Here is a 19764-nt window from a genome sequence, read left to right as displayed (position 1 = left end):
TTATAGTCACGGGAAACCGGGTAGCAAAACACTGCAAGGTCACTGGGCTAGATCTCTGCCACAGCACCAAAGTGGCCAAGCTGTCCAATGTCACCACCTTTCAGCTGGGTGCCCACTCCAGGTGACGGGAGCAAGCGATGCAAGTAAAAAAGCACAAAGCACACGGAGGGAAGAGGCATCCTCACAAACACATGTGCACAGGATACGCACTGCTAATTACCAAGACATCTCACTTCAGAGGAGCTGAAACCACTGACACGGGAAAGGGATTCTCTCCCAGAGGCCCTGAATATTTAAGGTTGGGATGAATGAGTCCAGAATTACATTTCCAATATAATAATTACAAAATATCGTCCTCTTAGATTAAACGTTCATACCAAAGCTTGTTACTTTAAACCATCAGGATGCCTCACCGGCCTTCAAAGTGCTCAAGGTGGTTTCCTGGCTGCTCATAGGTCAGGTGCCGTCTTGAGAAGGACAGGGTTCCACTCAGGGCGCCCAGGACGCTGGCTGTTTAAACAAAGAACTCCACAGTCACCCAGCTGCACTGACGTACCCAAGCCCAGATCAGGGAGGACATATTCAGGAACACCCTGTCCCTGGATATTTCTGAAATGTTTAGCTCAAAACAATAATGTGCACAGAGGTCTTGGTGAGGGAGATGCAGTGAATCCATTTAGCTGTTCTAAAATCTAGCTGTGCATTCACCCAGACCACCAGCGATGTGCCCGGGCTGCGCTGTATCCCACCTCTGTCCCACTGTTCTTTTACCATGTTGTCCTTCAACATGTTATGTATTATACAGATCATCACGCAGACAACGCTGCTGCTACTGAGCATCTTCTCCATGAAACCACACGCAAGAAACGTCTTTCTGGTGTCCGTATCAGGACAAATGAGTGAGCACTCCTACAACTGGTTTACTTTCGTGTTATGGATGCTAAACTTTTTTTTTTTTTTTTTTTTTTTTTTGCGGTACGCGGGCGTCTCACTGTTGTGGCCTCTCCCGTTGCAGAGCACAGGCTCCGGACGTGCAGGCTCAGCAGCCATGGCTCACGGGCCCAGCCGCTCCGCGGCATGTGGGATCTTCCCAGACCAGGGCACGAACCCGTGTCCGCTGCATCGGCAGGCGGACTCTCAACCACTGTGCCACCAGGGAAGCCCAATGCTATACACTTTTAACTAATAACATTTTTCTCAAAGCACATGTATTAGGATGTTTATGGTTAAATCTACAGCTGAAATGTCTATCTTCATTCTCTCTCATGGATCTTTTCTACATGTTTTTCACTGATTCCATGTGGCTGTATTTTTACATTTGGTAGAAACGTTGTCACTTTTTGTACAAAGGTAGACTTTAAAGTGGGAATTAAAATAAAACTGAATGAATATGCACAAAACATTATTTAATATATTTATTGTAAACCCTTCTTTCATTAAAATATAGATTTTTCCATCCATCAATCTCAAAATATCTTTCCTGCCATGAGAAATAGCTAAAATACAATTGATGTACAGATGTTAGCTTGTCTCAAGCTTAAACCACAGCATTCAGTAAACAGCAAATTATTGTACCTTACTTGGGAAGCTTGCCGAAGAATGGAAAGCAAGTGAAAAAGGCTTCTCTTCTGGCAAAAACCAATATCACAAATCTGAGCTCCCAGACTTAATTCATTCAAAAACCCAGTAGGCCTTCACTCATAATTTTAGTCACAATCATAAGACAGTTTCTCTGGCATTCGACTCCACAGGACCACTGAACATGCACATTGTAAAAGAGCAAGTAAGGGTTGCTACAGACAAACACACTGGCATCAATAAGAATTCACAGGGAAAGGGACAGAGAAATTTAAAAGCACAAAAACAAACTAAACAAATTGGTTAAGGGTCTACATGCCCTCAACATTTTGATACTGTGAGTAGCTCTGAGAACACAACTGTCTTACCAGGTAACATAATAAACTGATGTTAAAACAATATCCAAAACTGGATAGCTACATGTAAAAGAATGAAATTAGAACACTCCCTAACACCATACACAAAAATAAACTCAAAATGGAATAAAGACCTAAATGTAAGGCCAGACACTATCAAACTCTTAGAGGAAAACATAGGCAGAACATTCTATGACATAAATCACAGCAAGATCTTTTTTGACCCACCTCCTAGAGAAATGGAAATAAAAACAAAAATAAACACATGGGACCTAATGAAACTTAAAAGCTTTTGCACAGCAAAGGAAACCATAAACAAGACGAAAAGACAACCCTCAGAATGGGAGAAGATATTTGCAAATGAATCATCGGACAAAGGATTAATCTCCAAACTATATAAACAGCTCAGGCAGCTCAATATCAAAAAACAAACAACCCAATCCAAAAATGGGCAGAAGACCTAAATAGACATTTCTCCAAAGAAGATACACAGACTGCCAACAAACACATGAAAGAATGCTCAACATCATTAATCATTAGAGAAATGCAAACCAAAACTACAATGAGATATCATCTCACACCGGTCAGATGGCCATCGTCAAAAAATCTAGAAACAATAAATGCTGGAGAGGGTGTGGAGAAAAGGTAACCCTCTTGCACTGCTGGTGGGAATGTAAATTGATACAGCCACTATGGAGAACAGTATGGAGGTTCCTTGAAAAACTAAAAAATAGAACTACCATACGACCCAGCAATCCCACTACTGGGCATATACCCTGAGAAAACCTTAATTCAAAAAGAGTCAAGTACCACAATGTTCATTGCAGCTCTATTTACAATAGCCAGGACATGGAAGCAACCTAAGTGTCCATCAACAGATGAATGGATAAAGAAGATGTGGCACATATATAAAATGGAATATTACTCAGCCATAAAAAGAAATGAAATTGAGTTATCTGTAGTGAGGTGGATGGACCTAGAGTCTGTAATACAGAGTGAAGTAAGTCAGAAAGAGAAAAACAAATACCGTACGCTAACACATATATATGGAATCTAAAAAACAAAACAAAAAAATGGTCATGAAGAACCTAGGGTCAAGACGGGATTAAAGACACAGACCTACTAGAGAATGGGCTTGAGGATACAGGGAGGGGGAAGGGTAAGCTGGGAAAAGTGAGAGAGTGGCACGGACATATATACACTACCAAATGTAAAATAGATAGCTAGTGGGAAGCAGCCGCATAGCACAGGGAGATCAGCTCGGTGCTTTGTGCCCCCCTAGAGGGGTGGGATAGGGAGGGTTGGAGGGAGGGAGATGCAAGATGGAAGAGATATGGGGATATATGTAAATGTATAACTGATTCACTTTGTTATATATGTATACGTAAACTGATTCACCATTGTAAAGCAATTATACTCCAATAAAGATGTTAAAAACAAAAAACAAACCAACAAAAAAACAATATCCATTAGGCGACAACTAAACAAATGACTTTATGTCATATAAACTTTTATGAAAACAAGATGAAACACTCTTTTCTGCCTTCCTGCTTTAAAACAACAACAAAAAAGACAGTAAGCTGCAATTCTGATGAGAAATATTTTAATTAAGATAATATAAATGCATAGCATGAATAACAAGGTGGCTGGCAAATATGCAGCATATTTGAAAACTCAGCCATCAGGGATTTGAGGTTGAGTTTCCACAATTCCAAAATTAAGTCATTACTCATCAATACTAGGAAAAACAGAAACATGTAGTAACTTTATCAAAAACTGTTTTAGACTTATCAGGTATTAAAGTAAGGATTCATGTACTATAAATATTATTTATTTTCTCTCTTTGAATGTTATATTTTGACAGTTTTGTGAATGCAGTACAAAAAAAGGAAAATATAGGGTTAATTGCTCTTTGTATAATGTCCTATATACAGAGTGGCTAAATTGCCTTCCAAAGATTCTTACCAAAATTGATGTCTCTCAAGTAAGAACAAAGCAAAGCAAACAAAACTATCTTTTCTAGGGGATTGAGTATGTAACAGAATTAAATTAAGAAATTAACAGATATTTGGTGAAAAAACTGAAACTGAGCGCTGTTAGCACTGATATGTAAAATTTTCAGTGACATTGAATCTGAAAATTGAAATTACCTTTAACTCCTTCATGAAATGGTTAAATTGAATGTTATTTCAATAATGTTAGAAACAATATTTTGGGGCTTCCCTGGTGGCGCAGTGGTTGAGAATCCACCTGCCAATGCAGGGGACACGGGTTCAAGCCCTGGTCTGGGAGGATCCCACATGCCATGGAGCAACTAGGCCCGTGAGCCACAACTACTGAGCTTGCGCATCTGGAGCCTGTGCTCTGCAACAGGAGAGGCCGTGATAGTGAGAGGCCCGCGCACCGCGATGAAGAGTGGCCCCCGCTTGCCACAACTAGAGAAAGCCCTCACACAGAAACGAAGACCCAACACAGCAAAAATAAATAAATTAATTAATAAACTCCTACCCCCAACATCTTCTTTAAAAATATATATTTTTTTTCACGTGTGTTTTCTAATGCAAATTTTATAAATCCATAAAAAATCTTTAAATAATTTCTCCCAATAAATATGAGCACATTCAAGATTGATCAAATAACTTCAATGATCTTAACAGCATAAGATCATTATACTGCACCTATTTCCATATAAAGAAACCTATATTTTAGCTAAAATGCCTTCCTGATCACAGCAAGAAGGGGCTGGAGAAATGAACAGAATCTACAAGAAATACCAAGATACTATAGTGATTATAATTGTTCCAATGTTAAGAAAAAAATCAGAGTTTACCTTAAACTTTCCCCCAATACACAGAGGTTTATCTAATACATACTTTAAATCAAATTAAAGGCTCATCTCCATTTTAAAATGAGTCAATCAGTAGCATCTCCCAAACTCAACCTCATTTTCTTTCTACCTGGCAAGACGGTAAGTAGCATTTAGTTTTAGGTAAAAATGGCTTATTATTCATATTCGAAATATAGTTTTAGAGAACTTGGATTAAGGTAATTGTTCCAACTGTATTTTAATGGTTAAATACTTATTTTTCAAATGAGAAACTCTCTATTACTCTTGCTTGGCTAGTTTGCATTTTCTACTGTGGGAAGGGGCTGAAACATTGAAAGACAACATCTTGCTAGCCTTTACAATTTTACTTTTTACTAAGAATTTTGATAGTTCTGTTTTGTTTTCCAAAGTGATGCACAAATAGTTTTAATGACAAAAATTACACATGCACACTCACACACACACACACACACACACACACACACTTACTTTGGGCCTGCTACCATCTCTGTTCAGTGTAATTATCATTGCATCACATTTGAGATCAAATATCCAGATGTGCTTTTAAGTCATAGACACAAACAATGTACCACCACCATCGACCTTTGTAAAAGCAGCCAGGGCTGGTGGAGACTAAATACAGTGTGTTCAGAGATTCTGTACAGCAAACTCAAAAGGCACGACTTCAAGCAAAAACTCCAAAGAGGGATTCTTCTCCTCAGGACAAAACCTGGGTTTCTCACTAGTCCTCTAAGGGCCTTCAGATTAAACCAATATTTTGGAGACTTTTAATTCGTGCTCAATTGTTGTATCACTTTCATGCCTTCACTGAATAGCTGATTACAGTAAAATCTCAGAGACTAAAGCAAACCTTACACAGAGATTTCTATAACTATGCATCTGAGCTAGAATAAGACTAGCCTCTGAAATCAGAGCATCACAGCATATTGGTCAAAGAGACTTAACTTGTCAGGAAAAAACTAGTCTCTGTCAAGCCGTATGGAACAGAAACAAGCCCTGGTCGGCCCTCCAGGTGCAGTGAAATAATGCTGGCGTGCTTTGTTATATTTCAATTTTCAGTCATTCCTAATCAATTTACCTATATCAATATATCTAATCATTTATTTATCTTGTAGAGAGTTAAGCTTGGAAAGGATTTTTTTTTCTACTATGACCTGCAATAACAGAGCTCACGAAAATATCAAATGGTAATTAAGTTATTTTAAGCAATAGCATTCTGAAGCAGGTCTTCCCAGGCAGGGCCTGGGCCCTGGGGCCCATCTCCAGTGGGCCAGGGACTCTGCTCACCCCAGCCAGCACCCACTGGCAGGGGCCCTGCCCCTCTCCCCCATTCCTGCACAGTGGCTGGAGGACCTCAGGCTTATCCACAAACTGTGGAAGAGAAATGGGTTACCTTCAGGTAAGCAGGACTTTTTCTACCACCGAAGGTCAAGTACTTTGCTTTTGTGATCTTTAAGGAAAGCTTTATAACCTGGGTTATGTGAGCCCTTGTACACGGTCTCTGATTAGACTCAGGAGATCCATAAGTTCCTTAAGATTGTGTGTAAAGTTTTGTGTGCCTAAGTGTTTTTCTGGGGAGAGCACGTTGCATCCTCTACTTCTCTTAAGGGTCCATGATCTGTACCCAAATTAAGAGCAAAGGATTCATGAGTCTGGATGAAGAAGTGACTCAGCCTGGGACCTGCAATACTTCCCAGGTGCCTTTCCTCTAGCTCCCGGAATGATCCTCTCCTGCAGGGCCCCAGCCTCAGCGGGAGGCTTGAATTAAGAACCCTATTTAAGCTAGACACTCAGGAAAAGCAGAAACCATACTCAGGGAAAATGAACTTTCTGGTTACATACAGAGGGCAAGGGAATTCACATCAGAAAGCAATTTTGTGAGCTATCAAGACTCTAATAAAGCATATTTTTAAAAGCCTTGGATATCAATAGGCAAGAGAAATACTATATATCGACGTGCTACTCTTCACTGACAAGTGCCTTGATTTCAAAGACATTGCTAAAAGGGAAAGTATAGAAGAAGTAATAAACTTTATATAATCTAAATAAGTTATGAGAAAACATAATCTTTAAATAAAAGTAAAACTTGAAAGTGGATAAAAAATTGTTCCAATTTGGACCTGCTTAGAAGTTAAGAGTAAGCTTCAAGGGCTAAGCATTCTCTAGAGAAAAAAAAAAAAAAAGAGAGAGAGAGAGAGAGAAAGAAAAAAACATTGCAAGGCTAACAGCTTCTTGTTACAAAAAAAAAACCCTTCAAAAGCTATTAGTAAGTCTAAAATCTATGACAGATCTTATCCTATTGAGAACATGTTTGCTAGAATCTACCATCTGTTACTATCAATATGCCCCCTTTCTCTGAAGTCAGCTTTAACATTTGTTCAATGTTTAGAGTTTTTCAGAATTTATCTGCCAGGTCTTTAAAATGTATACAACTCATATAAAACCTCCTCTGAAACAACTAATTTAAATTAACTAGGCATTCAAAGTTCTTGGTTGCATTTCTGCAACAGATTGACCAACTCGTTACATGATTACCACAATTCCCTTCTTAATGACTAAAGATCGCCTACTTGAAGCAGGCTGTCCAAAAACTAAACCCATTTCACTAGCCTGCAAGTTACAGGCAAGATAATTAAGTCTCCTTAATTATTGATATTATGACAAGATAACTGCTAGTTCTTTCATTGATTCCTCTATGTTGTCATTTGACGTGCTTCTTCCCAATCTCCCTGGCCTTCGAAAATGGAGAAGAACAGAAAGTATTTATTTTATTTATTAAAAGTGTGTGGATTATCTGGAGAATTATAGGGAAGAATATACACTTGCTGTTCACTGAGATTTTCGTCTTCGGTTCCCAAATCCTTCCTTCACTCCTCTGATGGAGCTCTCCTCAGGAACATTCCCAGACAGCCTTGAAAATGAGAAGATCTCCTTTTCCTGAAGAGCTTTGCAACCATGCACAACGACTAACTGCACCACGTAAAGTCAGAAAGTTGGGAGAGACCTGAGCGGACCATCTTCTGCCCTACGGAGAATCACGTGACTCATAAAGTCACTGCCCTCCTACGTGCATGTGTGGAGACTGTAAGTCACACAGACAGGCTCCTCAGAGCTGGACACAGAGGTCCACCACGCTGTTCACCCTTCATCGCTCACACACAGGGAGGGAGCAGAAACATCCGGGCCTCAGGCTTCCCCTAAGGGTGGCTGACCGTCACCCAGACCCACTAATGAGGACCGTGAACACAGGATTCACCATCTTCATCAGCGAGGGATGATCCGCCACCCTGCAAGCACGCGGCTCAATGTGCAATCAAACGCTTCTGTTCTCCCCAAAGCAACACTTACGGTGTCTAGACTCATGGACGGGAACTAGCCCTGGACAGGCAGCAACAACTGCTTCACACTTTCTCAAGGGGGAGGTGGCTAGAAGCTGCTCTTCCAGTTGCCTCTGGTCTTTGGATCCTAAGCTTGCCCTCCGCAGAAGGGGACCTCTTGAAAGTCCTCTGCTGAGAAGAGCAGGCGGAAGCTGCCCTAAGAGCACACACTGTGCCTGGGAGGGAGGATGGCCTGCATCCCTGGCAGGCATCCAGAACCTGCACCTCTGCATCAGCACCGCATTGCTGCCGCGGGACCGCGGTGCCTCCCACCCCTCCCCACCCTGGGCGGCCACCTGCCAGCAGGTGCCCTCAGGACACTGCAAACTCTTCAACGCCTATTTGGCAAAAGACTCTCAACGGAGCCCAGAGATTTACCAGTTCAATTCATAAAAGCCATAAGCTCCCTTTCAGAAAAGCCTCAGCTGCTAAAATGCTGTGAAGGGAAGGAAAGGCCAAAAGAGCTCTATGGTCCCCCTTTATTAAGAAGACTGCATCCCTTTAAAACCTTAACAGTAGGCTCTCTTTCTGCACAGACATCACCATCAGATGATCTTGAGCACCTGAAAAATGTGATTCCATCCCTACTGAGAAGACCAGCAGAGTCCTTATCAAACTGGCAGATGGAAACAGGGACCAGGAGGGCTTGCTCTGTCGTCCAAGGCCACACACCCGAATCTGCCACACCCAAAGCACTGCCTTGCCCTTTCTGTCTGGGCTCTCTGGTCCCCTTATTCGAGCAGGTTTCCCTTCAGTCCACAGCTTAACGTCGCATAAAAACATAGGTATTTCCACGACGTGCTCTAAAATCAGGGCTGTCGGTCACGGGAAACCTGCCCTCAGCAGCCTTTGTCTAAACACTTCGAAATAACAATCTACAGACAAACTTACAACTTTCTGTTTTTAAGAAGATTAAACTATGAAGCTTTCTGATTTCAGCAAAATTCAGTAAACAGGGAAAACAACTGCCTTGGGTCAATCAGAAAGGAAAATACATACTTTCTGACTTAATTGTCTATTGTACATACATCAAGTCGAGAGTTAAATACTAAATTGTAGACAACGAAATGTACACTTCAGATATTCATTTAAAACATGAAAATAACTTCATATAATGCAACTAGAGGATTACCACTGCATTTCAAAATGATAACATATCTGTGTAATTTCCATGTTCAAAGCAAAACATGCCTTATTCTCTACTGATAGAATCTAAATGAAGCATTTTAATATCTTACTCTTTTGGATAATTAAACAAATATTCTGTTAATTTTACATTTATGCATAAGATTAATATTAGAGCTTAGTTTACCTGTTCTTGAGTGCAACGTACAGAGTAGAAGCTGTAGAAACCCAGCAAGCATAACGGCAGCATCAGAGGAGTTAAACAGAGGCTGCTGGCATCAGATCACTAAATTGTAGCTAGCAACGGCAGCAAATTCACAACACAACAAGTAATCCACGGAAGTGCAAAAGAAATGTTAAATAACAGCCCCTGTGGTCCTTGCATTCTAAACCAAAACCAAAAAAAAAAAAAAATGCCTGTAGTGTCCAACATTATACAACGGTGACACTAAACAAGGCCATAAGTTCTGCTGTCATCAAAACAGATCTCTGCAGCGTGCAGATCCTCAATGAGCACCGCATTACTGATCTATAGTGCGCTGTGCTATGCTAAAGAGGTCCCCACTCTAGCAAACACCAAAGCTCCAGTAGGTCCCTGATTAACCATTTCCTAAAACAATGCGCAGACGATGCTACCTTCCTGCAGGCAGAGACTTGAAACACAGTGGTCCCTTAAAGCCAGCACTGGAGAGAAAACTCAGGCAGAGGCTTGAAAAGGCCCTCCTCTTATCCCCCCAGGGACATTTCATGGAGACACCCAGGGGCTAAGATGACAAAGGCCAGCAGCCCCCTGCTGGACCCCAGAGCACTCACCTAAGATGATTTGGGTCCTATCTCATTCCCTGGCCGTGGTCCTGCCAAGCCCGGTGAAACCCATCGTTCCCTCTTCAGTCTCCTTACCTGAGACCTTACTCAGCCCAAGGACGACTGGCAGAAGGAAGCTTAAGCCAGGAATGCGTGAGCAACTGCCGGAAGTAGGACACAGCGCTTTGTCCAGCTGTGCCAGCCGGCCAGCCGAGCGCTCACCGGGGATCGTCTCCAGGGGGCAAAAGGACAACCCAAACTGGTGTAGCCAGGAGTCGAGGGCAATGGGGTGGGCTCATAGCTCCAGTATTTTTAAAGATGCAGGTCTCTGATGACTGTGCAATCACAACTCACGGTCCACTATACTTTTCTCACTGAGACGGGATCACCATCTTCTCACCAGTTCCCCAACATTTCTTTTTCTTCTCTCTCTTTTTTTTTTTTTTCGGTATGCGGGCCTCTCACTGTTGTGGCGTCTCCCGTTGCAGAGCACAGGCTCCAGACACGCAGGCTCAGCGGCCATGGCTCACGGGCCCAGCCGCTCTGCGGCATGTGGGATCTTCCCGGACCGGGGCACGAACCCGTGTCCCCTGCATTGGCAGGTGGACTCTCAACCACTGCACCACCAGGGAAGCCCTCCCCAACATTTCTTGATCCCCCTGGACCATATACCACAGAACAGCTGCTTTGAAATGATGTCGCTGCTCCAATGTCATGTTTATTGTGGTATATCATTCAGTTTCCAGAAACAACGAACTTCTCTAGTCTAATCCACTAGGGAATATCATTGAAAAGTCGGGGCAGGCTGCTTCTAGTTTGTTTTAGAAGACGAAATGATCAAATGATAATAGAGAATTAAGACCCAGTTTTGTTTATTTAAACTAAATGCACTGTGTTTGCTTAACTTATAGATACTGGTCAAAAATAATTACCAGATAAGGAAAACATTAATACTGAACTATGGATCACTCATCGTCACCAAAGCAAGTGCAAAATATGAGCCTGAAACAAATGGACTAATGCGAACATTGTTTTCTCCTCTTAAAAAAACAGCTTTGGGATCTCTACTTAGAATCTTTGGTTTTTTTTCTTTACCCCAAACTTCCAAGTATGCTTTCATAAACTTGCTTGAATAAAAATTTGGCCACATGGTTGCTGGCTGGAAAGAGAAAGGGAAATAAACATTAGGTGGATGAATCTCTGTCAAATCTTGTGATAAATAGGCATGTTAATTGTGTTCATTTCTTTTTCACAGGCATGTGGCAAAGTCAATATTATTTACCCCATATTACAGATGAGGCTCAGAGAAGCCAGTTAACTTGCCCACGGTCACGTGGTTTACCACTAGCAGAGCTGGGATTTGAACTTGGCTTCGTGTGACTGGGAGGCCCAGCTTTCCATGACACCTGGTAGGTAGGAGCTGCTGTGATTATATCCGTAGGTCACCTCCAAGTTGTGCCACCTTTTGTGAAAGTGCCAGTGATTTGGTGTGGAAACTAGTGAGGCCGGGGGGCCGACATTTATCCACCTCCACGTGCCACCTGTGGGGCCGGTGACGATTCTCCAGGCAGGTTTATGGGGCGAAACTTATGGGGCTTGGATTGGTTTCTTCCACTGTGCCTCTGTCATAAAGAGGCACAAACAGCAGGGTCTAGAGACGTACGAATACCAAGGAGAACCAGTGGAAGGAGAATCAAAACCTTCAACAACCAATGTACCCAAGTCCATCTGCTGAGCCTGGCACTGCAGAGCTTGATTCGAAGGAAATATAGGAGTCTGTGGATCTTATATGCTTATATAGGCAATGGAATTAAAGCACTTACTTACACCACATGTGGCTATCGTCATGCCTGACTTTTGATATATTTCTTTTTTGTTTCTCTTCTCCTATTTCTTTTTTTCCTCATTTAGCACCTGGAATGGGCTTGTTTCAAATGATAAAATCATTTGAATGCTAGCCATCTAATGTCTACTTCTCATTCCACCTTATACATTTATGTTAATTTGCTGTAACTATCTGGAGTCCCTTACATGGTAACAAATTTTATTTCTAACCAAAGATGTTTGATAAACCAAGTAAGGTCTCTGAAATGGTACACACAGCTTTCCTAATTACAGATTCAAAATAGAGCCTCAAAATTAGGAGGGGCTAATAAGGTTGACCTTGTTTTAAAGGACCTTTCACTCATATCTGGGTACCACATACTCCAAGAATGAGTAATGAGTGTCCTTCACGGAGGCCACTGTCCACGTGTAAGTAGGAAAAATAATCCTAACTTCACCCGTCAATTCAGAAATTTATGTCAACAATATTTACTCATTGAAAACATTTCTACCACTCTGTCCCTTTTGCACCACCCGTATCCCTCTCTGGGGCTGCATGTTTCCTAGCCTGCCACTCAGCTGTGACACCACTGCCACTCCAAAGACCAGCAGACTAATTTCTCTTAGGAGAGAACATACAAGACCTAACATCGACCGCAATGGTGAGCTTGCTTCACATATACCATCGACCTATGGCGCTGTGGTCAGCATCAAGGCCCATGTTCGTGGAAAGCCTTCAGCTCTTTCACAAGCACTCAGGATCCATTACTTGGAAAAAGTGACACAAACTTCCTATTTGGGGACTGATTTCCTGCTAATAATGACTCCAACTTATGTCTTTCTCATTCTTTGTTTGAACAGGCAATCACAAAGCACAGAAAACGTTGACTACAAACAAAAGTCATGCACACAATTAAACAACTAGTTATTGTTTTCCCTTATTTTCAGAGAACAGTGACATTTAATATTTACATGCTTCTGGACTTAGCTATTACGCAAGAAAACAAATCACAAATTTGATTAGTCATCTTAAAGTATTTAGGGCTATCTTGTAAATCTCATCATGTCTTTTCAGAGAGAAAGACTGACGATCAAGTTGGTAGCTGGAAACTTAGCTCTGTTGAGAAAATGGAACAAAATCACATCCTACCTGACACACACTGGGAATATTTACTGAGGAAAGACAGAGAGAGAGGGAGCGTTAAACACAGACTTGCGTCCAACCAGAAGAAACAATGAAGTGGGATTCCCATGCCCCAGACTCTGGTCCAGCTTACCGGCACCTGCTCTCGGGGCCTCCATGGTCCTCTCTTCAGGGTCTGTAGCCCTCACGTCTTCCCACCCTTCTGAAGACACGGGTAGGCCGGGGGCACACATGACAGCAACTCGCAGAGAAATCCAGCCTGGGGACTGTCAGCCTGGCTTTGAAACAAGTTCAGGATCATCCAGGAAGCGCACACAGTGGCTCCTCTGCCCTCAGCTTAGGCTGTTGAACCACCCGGAGGTCAGGAGCAGCAGAAGATGGAAACGAAGGGATGCTGGTTGAGCAGGAGAAAGTCACTCTGCATGACCGGCTCAGGTCATCGCGGGCACTGAGCAGCTACGCAGGCACCGCCTGGATAGGACACCGTGCACAAGCCTCCAGGCCTAGTGGCCTGGAGCCTGGTAGCACTTACTGAGCAGAAGCATATTGGCATCTCTGTTGGCTTTTAACCAGATCCACGGGATTCAGGAAATAAGCTCTCTGCCAGATGACACTGCTCCTAGCCATTCCTTCTGTTTACTTATCCCCCAGTCACTCTAACTAGTGTCATTTCTCCTGCTGTGCACTTATTTGTGGAGAGGGCTAAATAAAGGACTTTTATGACAACCAAATGGCCATTAGCCCATAGGATGACTTCTTAAAGCATAACTCTTCTGCTTTTGTGAAATACTGTTAAAATCAATTAAATAAGAGCATTCCTTATTATTACAGCTCTGATTTGTGAAGAAAAAAATGTTTTGTTTCTTCCTGAAGAAATATTTGAGGTTAGGCTATTTTTGTGCATATTATATATTCTTTATATATTTTCCTCCTATTACATAAACTTTTAAAGGTAGGTTCCCTCTTCCTATTGTTGTATTTTCCTAGCAGAGGCAAATACATATATATACATATATATATATATTTGTATACATACACACACACACACACACACACATATATGGCTCTGGGATTTTTTTCTACTATATGTGACAGGGTACAACAGTTCCAGACTATGAAGAGCTATACCTTCTTTTAGATAAGATGCAAACTCCTACTTTATGGGAAAAAAAGGAATTAAAGGATTATATTTTCCTCTACTATAATGAAAACAAGAGGTACACATAATTTTAATTTAAGCATACGAATGTGCAGGTAATCATTACTTTTTTGGATTTTAATACAGATAATGCTGTAAATTGTAAAAATAATGTATATGCAGGTATTTCATATTTCCTAAAGCATGTTCATGGGTTGTAGAACAAATCTGAGAGGTGACCAGGATGGAGAGCATTACAAGAGAATCAACCATTTATGGAAACAAATATGAAGTAAATACCAAGACTGGTCTGTCCTGGAAACTAAACTCCCACATCATCAACCCATGCTTCCACTTCACCAAGCTTTCATATTCAAATTAAACTTCAATACTAATACAACAGGTAGAAAATAGAGGTAAAAATTATTACAATCAAATGCCAATATTGTTAATGTTGAAATATTAATCCCATATAGTACTCTGGAAATCAGGTGTTTTTTTTTCCTCCACAGTCCTAGTATTAATCCAAAAAAAACCTGATTTAAAATCCAAATCTCTTACTAGCACACTTTGAAGTAATAATCGATATGTATTGAATTTCTAAGTTCTATATAATACTAGTGTATTAAGGAAAGTAGCACTGAAATACTGCATAGTAAATGTATATATTATTCCCCAACAGACTTGTCTATGTAATGTCCTTGACTGCTCACAATTATATCTTATAGAAAAAGCAAGGTATGCTTCCATGTAGACAAATATACTGAGTAATTTTAAATAATGAACTAATAAACTACATTGCAAACTCCTGATGGGATGTAAGTAAAGCATCTACTTCTCTATGGGGCTACAGACAGAAGACCGTCCAGGTGGAAATAACACCTTGCCACTCTCTCTACTGGTTTTACCTGTTTTGTGAGCCACACTGTATTGTTTTAATGCATCGGCACTTAAGAATCAACAGCAGGACAAACTTTGGGCAGAAGAGGATAAATATATTGTCTGCCAGTCTATACATGTGTAAACCCCATATCCTCTTAGTAAAATCAAGGTTCTTAATCTTTACCAGTAGCAGAATACATTCTCTATGAAACTTTATGCCATAAACACAAGTTCATGCTCTGAGATATTTCCATTGACTAAACCCAATCCACACGGACCTCTTCATTGTTTTTCATTTCCCTGTAGGCCTTAAAAGGAGAGTCTATGCTGGACTTTATCTTGTTATTCCTTGCAAGTTGCACTGATCCTTGCATGCATGCATTCATAATTTCTTTCATCCAGCAAAAATTCTGAACATTGAGTATACTAAGCACTAAAGTAAAGAGAAGAAAGCTAAGCCAGGTCTCTGCCTTGAAGGTTGAATGCTATTATTCTTCCCATATTACAAAGGAGGAAACTGAGGCTTACATATAAGTGACACATCTCATCAGTGGCAGAGGAAGAATCTGAATGACAATAATAATTGAAGCTAATCTTGCTTTAGATCACACATCTTTAAATTTGGAAACTAATGTTCCCTAGTATTAGTATAAGACTGTGCTCTTGGTGGTTTGTGATTGAGATCAATGAAGCTACACCTGTTAAAAGGCACAGGATGCTACAGGCTGAGGTCCTTCATGAGGCTCTGGCATTGCTCCATGCCTTGACCTCAGAACAACAGTTTATGGAAATGTTAACAGATGGTGCACAATGAAAGTGACCCTGATTAAATGTATTCAGGACGCACCGCATCCATGAAAGGTGGTGAGAAGTCCTACATGAAGGAAATTTGTAGCCAAAGTTAGCACTGGCCAAACTTACTGATATTTGAGCACAAACACTTATTTTTGGCATCACACTTACTAAACCTCTCACTGCTTTGCAGAAATTCTAGTTGGAGAAATGCTATGTTATTAATACTGTTTATTTTGATTTGTTAAGACACCCTAAGCAAAAAGCAAGGGAGGTAAGTATTGGATTCCATTTTGTAGATTCAGAGTTGATGTTCAGGACCACATAGACCTTTCGGGCAGTTTCTGTAGGGACAGGCACTGTCCCATGTCCTGCTCTGTCGCTGGGATGTCTGTGACTCTGCTGTCATGAAGCCCCAGCTCAGACACCCTCCCTTCCTGACCCACATGGATATGCTACTGTATCAAGGTCCTCCATTTACTGAGATCTACATACCACACTGAAACAAAACTTCTGGGGGATTCTAAGTTACAATAAAACAAACAAAACAAAACACAAAGTTCAAATGACATCTTCTGGGAAATCCTAATTGTATATGTAATAAATCAATAAAGCAACATTCAAAATACAACTAGGGGCCTTTGTGGGGATAACAGTAGCATTACAGCAGGCAAGGTTAGTTCTAAAGACATGAGAATGAATAAAATGTTAGGATTTGGGGAAATAATATATCGAACTCATTTTTTTTCCAGGATTGAGAGCTTCTTTCACACTTGCCATTTCCTGAGTCATAAGGTTGCAACCTATCAGGATTTATAGTTTTCCCACAAGGATATGTTGGATTCGAGAAGCAACTCCGTATATAAACTGTCCAGCCTGAGAAAGTTTAAAAGGTAAAAAAACACTCAGAGTTTAAAAGGTAAAAAAACACAGAAAGAATGTGATGCTATCAAGTCTCTTCTGGACTTCAAATCACCCTGAAATTCTGAAATACACACATGAAAATCATTGTTTTCAAGTTGTTCTAATGAAACCATTTGCTGTATAAATGAATACAGGTCCCCTAGGAAAGTTGCTGTTCTGTCTCACAGTGTGTGAGTGAAAGGGCTCTCCCAGGGAGAACTGGTCACACCACTTTCCTTGATCTGTGTTGTCTTCTAAGCTGGTGGTTCTAGGCCTCCCAGACCATGATCCATACCTTTATCTGGGCATAGAATAAAGGGGATCCGAATAGCAAATATGCCAAAAGGTCAGGTAGTGGTAGGATATGGGCCAAGGTGTGGTGGGAACATTTCAGGGAGGATCTCTTTAGGGAGATTAGGGGAAAAGATGAGTGGGCTATGAAAGGGAGAGGCAAGAGAGAAAGAAAAGGTAAATCACTGCTATGGGCAGTGATTACTTTGTAAGCCCAACTCACCCACCACAGAATGTTTCCTCAATCCATATCCTCTGATTGATGCTACACATTTCCTAGAGGAGACCTAGCAAAGCGGGACAAGTGGAAATTGAGTGCTAATGCCGTTTGCTGCAACATGGATGGCCCTAGAGATGATCATACTAAGTGCAATAAGTCAGACAGAGACAAATACCATAGGATATCGCTTATATGTGGAATCTAAAATAGGACATAAATGAACTTACCTATGAAACAGAAACAGACTCACAGACATGTGGTTGCCAAGGGGGAGGGGGGAGGGGGACGGAATGGGAGTCTGGGGTGAGCAGATGCCAAGTATCATACATAGGATGGATCAACAACAAGGTCCTGCTGTAGAGCACAGGGAACTCTATTCAATACCCTGTGATAAACCATAAAGGGAAAGCATGTGAAAAAGGATGTACATATGTGTATAACTGAATCCCTTTGCTGTACAGCAAAAATTAACACAACATTGTAAATCAACTATACTACAATAACATACATTAATCAAATAAAATGAAGTGAAATTCAGTGCTTTTCTTGGTGCTGAGATATTTTAAAGGATAATCAGAAGTTGACCATTTCAGCCTAAAGTCTGGTGTAAATGCTTCAGCCATTACTGCCCTGCTCTGTAAAACACAGAAAACATGTCAAAAGAAAAAGAAATCCAATTGATAAACCCAAACATTGGTTCTCTGGGGGCCATTTCTTAGCACCTGTCTGTTCTTTGGAACTTAAGCCATTGATTAAAAGGGAATGGAAGTCTTTTGAGCTTGAAGATATCACTGACCAAGGACCAAATGTAATGTTAATTTCTTGCCTTGAGATTAAATAACAATGTAGGCAATATAAATTCAGTCTACAAAATCTACCTTAGGAACAGAAAATGTGATTTCAATTTCTTACAAGAGATTTACTGTTTTTTCACCCAGGGTTCAGACAAAAACAAGGTTCCTCATTTACCCGAGCTGTGTGAAGTTTCATATTAATTTTCTTTTCATTGTGGGGGAAGCTCTTGGAGGATCACGGTTTCGTGCAGAGATTCCAGTTCCAATTACCTGCCTCGTGCAGGGCAGCACTGCCCCTCACAGCCCTTGGCTGATCAAAGCCCCAGGCACCATGAGGTTTCATTCAGCCAGAAGCCTTGCTGAAGCATCACCCCATGTCCTTGTGTATATGGTTTTCCAGTTTCATTTCTGGCATTTGGATGTTTCTCTTTTATGCAAACTCAGTGATGCCTTGTTAAATAAATGTTATCTAGATCCACCATTTATAGGTTTTTGGCAGTGGAAATTGGCTCTATTTGTTTTTAATTTCCTTAGCTTAGGCAACCTTGTAACTATAAACTGGAAATAGTTTCAAATGGTGTGCTACTTGGCGTTTTCACTTTGATATGATGGCCGTTTAAAATCTGATTGGTAAGTTCAAAATCCATTAAGGGGATATATTTATTTGTCTTTATAGAACTATAATTCAAGCAATGCTATCTGGTGAATAATGATAGCTTTTTCTATTAACCTACGGCCTAAATACATAGATTCCTGCAGTCATGGACATGAGTTATTTCTCCACTAAGAAAACAACTAATTCAAGATAGTCTCATCCACCAGAGGGCAGACAGCAGAAGCAAGAAGAACTATAATGCTGCAGGCTGGGGAACAAAAACCACATTCATAGAAAGATAGACAAGATGAAAAGGCAGAAGGCTATGTACCAGATGAAGGAACAAGATAAAACCCCAGAAAAACAACTAAGTGAAGTGGAGATAGGCAACCTTCCAGAAAAAGAATTCAGAATGATGATAGCGAAGGTGATCCAGGATGTCGGAAAAAGAATGGAGGCAAAGATTGAGAAGATACAAGAAATGTTTAACAAAGGCCTAGAAGAATTAAAGGACAAACAGAGATGAACAATACAATAATTGAAATGAAAAATACACTAGAAGGAATCAATAGCAGAATAACTGAGGCAGAACGGATAAGTGACCTGGAAGACAGAATGGTGGAATTCACTGCTGTGTAAGAGAATAAAGGAAAAAGAATGAAAAGAAATGAAGACAGCTTAAGAGACCTCTGGGAGGACATTAAACACAACAACAGTCACATTATAGGGGGTCCAAGAAGGAGAAGAGAGAGAGAAAGGACCCAAGAAAACATTTGAAGAGATTATAGTTGAAAACGTCCCTAACATGGGAAAGGAAATAGCCACCCAAGTCCAAGAAGCACAGAGAGTCCCATACAGGATAAACCCAAGGAGAAACATACCAAGACACATAGTAATCAAATTGGCAAAAATTAAACACAAAGAAAAATTATTGAAAGCAGCAAGGGAAAAACAACAAATAACATACAAGGAAATTCCCATAAGGTTAACAGCTGATTTCTCAGCAGAAACTCTACAAGCCAGAAGGGAGTGGCATGATACAATTAAAGTGATAAAAGGGAAAAACCTACAACCAAGATTACTCTACCCAGCA

The 19764-nt window shown here is 40.8% G+C and overlaps 1 protein-coding gene across 45 annotated transcripts in view; it reads right to left on the bottom strand.

The window, feature by feature from the left end:
* LOC309811099 (regulating synaptic membrane exocytosis protein 1-like) overlaps positions 1-19764 on the bottom strand; it is a gene marked incomplete at both ends in the record, with an annotated part of 218126 nt that overhangs the window by 178940 nt on the left and 19422 nt on the right. For 39 of the 45 annotated variants that reach the window (XM_082633680.1, XM_082633678.1, XM_082633645.1 and 36 more), the window contains one exon: positions 13190-13289. The exons of 1 other annotated variant lie outside the window; for it this stretch is intronic. In XM_082633680.1, coding sequence (XP_082489806.1) covers positions 13190-13289 — 100 coding nt within the window. Of the gene's footprint in view, positions 1-9471; positions 9524-13189; positions 13290-19764 lie in introns of those variants that run through there. 5 more of the 45 variants (XM_082633663.1, XM_082633664.1, XM_082633669.1 and 2 more) reach the window with 1 other exon arrangement.

The sequence above is a fragment of the Mesoplodon mirus genome (assembly GCF_964341445.2).
Source record: "Mesoplodon mirus genome assembly, chromosome: 10".
In the NCBI taxonomy this organism is placed as follows: domain Eukaryota; kingdom Metazoa; phylum Chordata; class Mammalia; order Artiodactyla; family Ziphiidae; genus Mesoplodon; species Mesoplodon mirus.
This window is presented reverse-complemented; position numbering and strand designations above follow the sequence as displayed.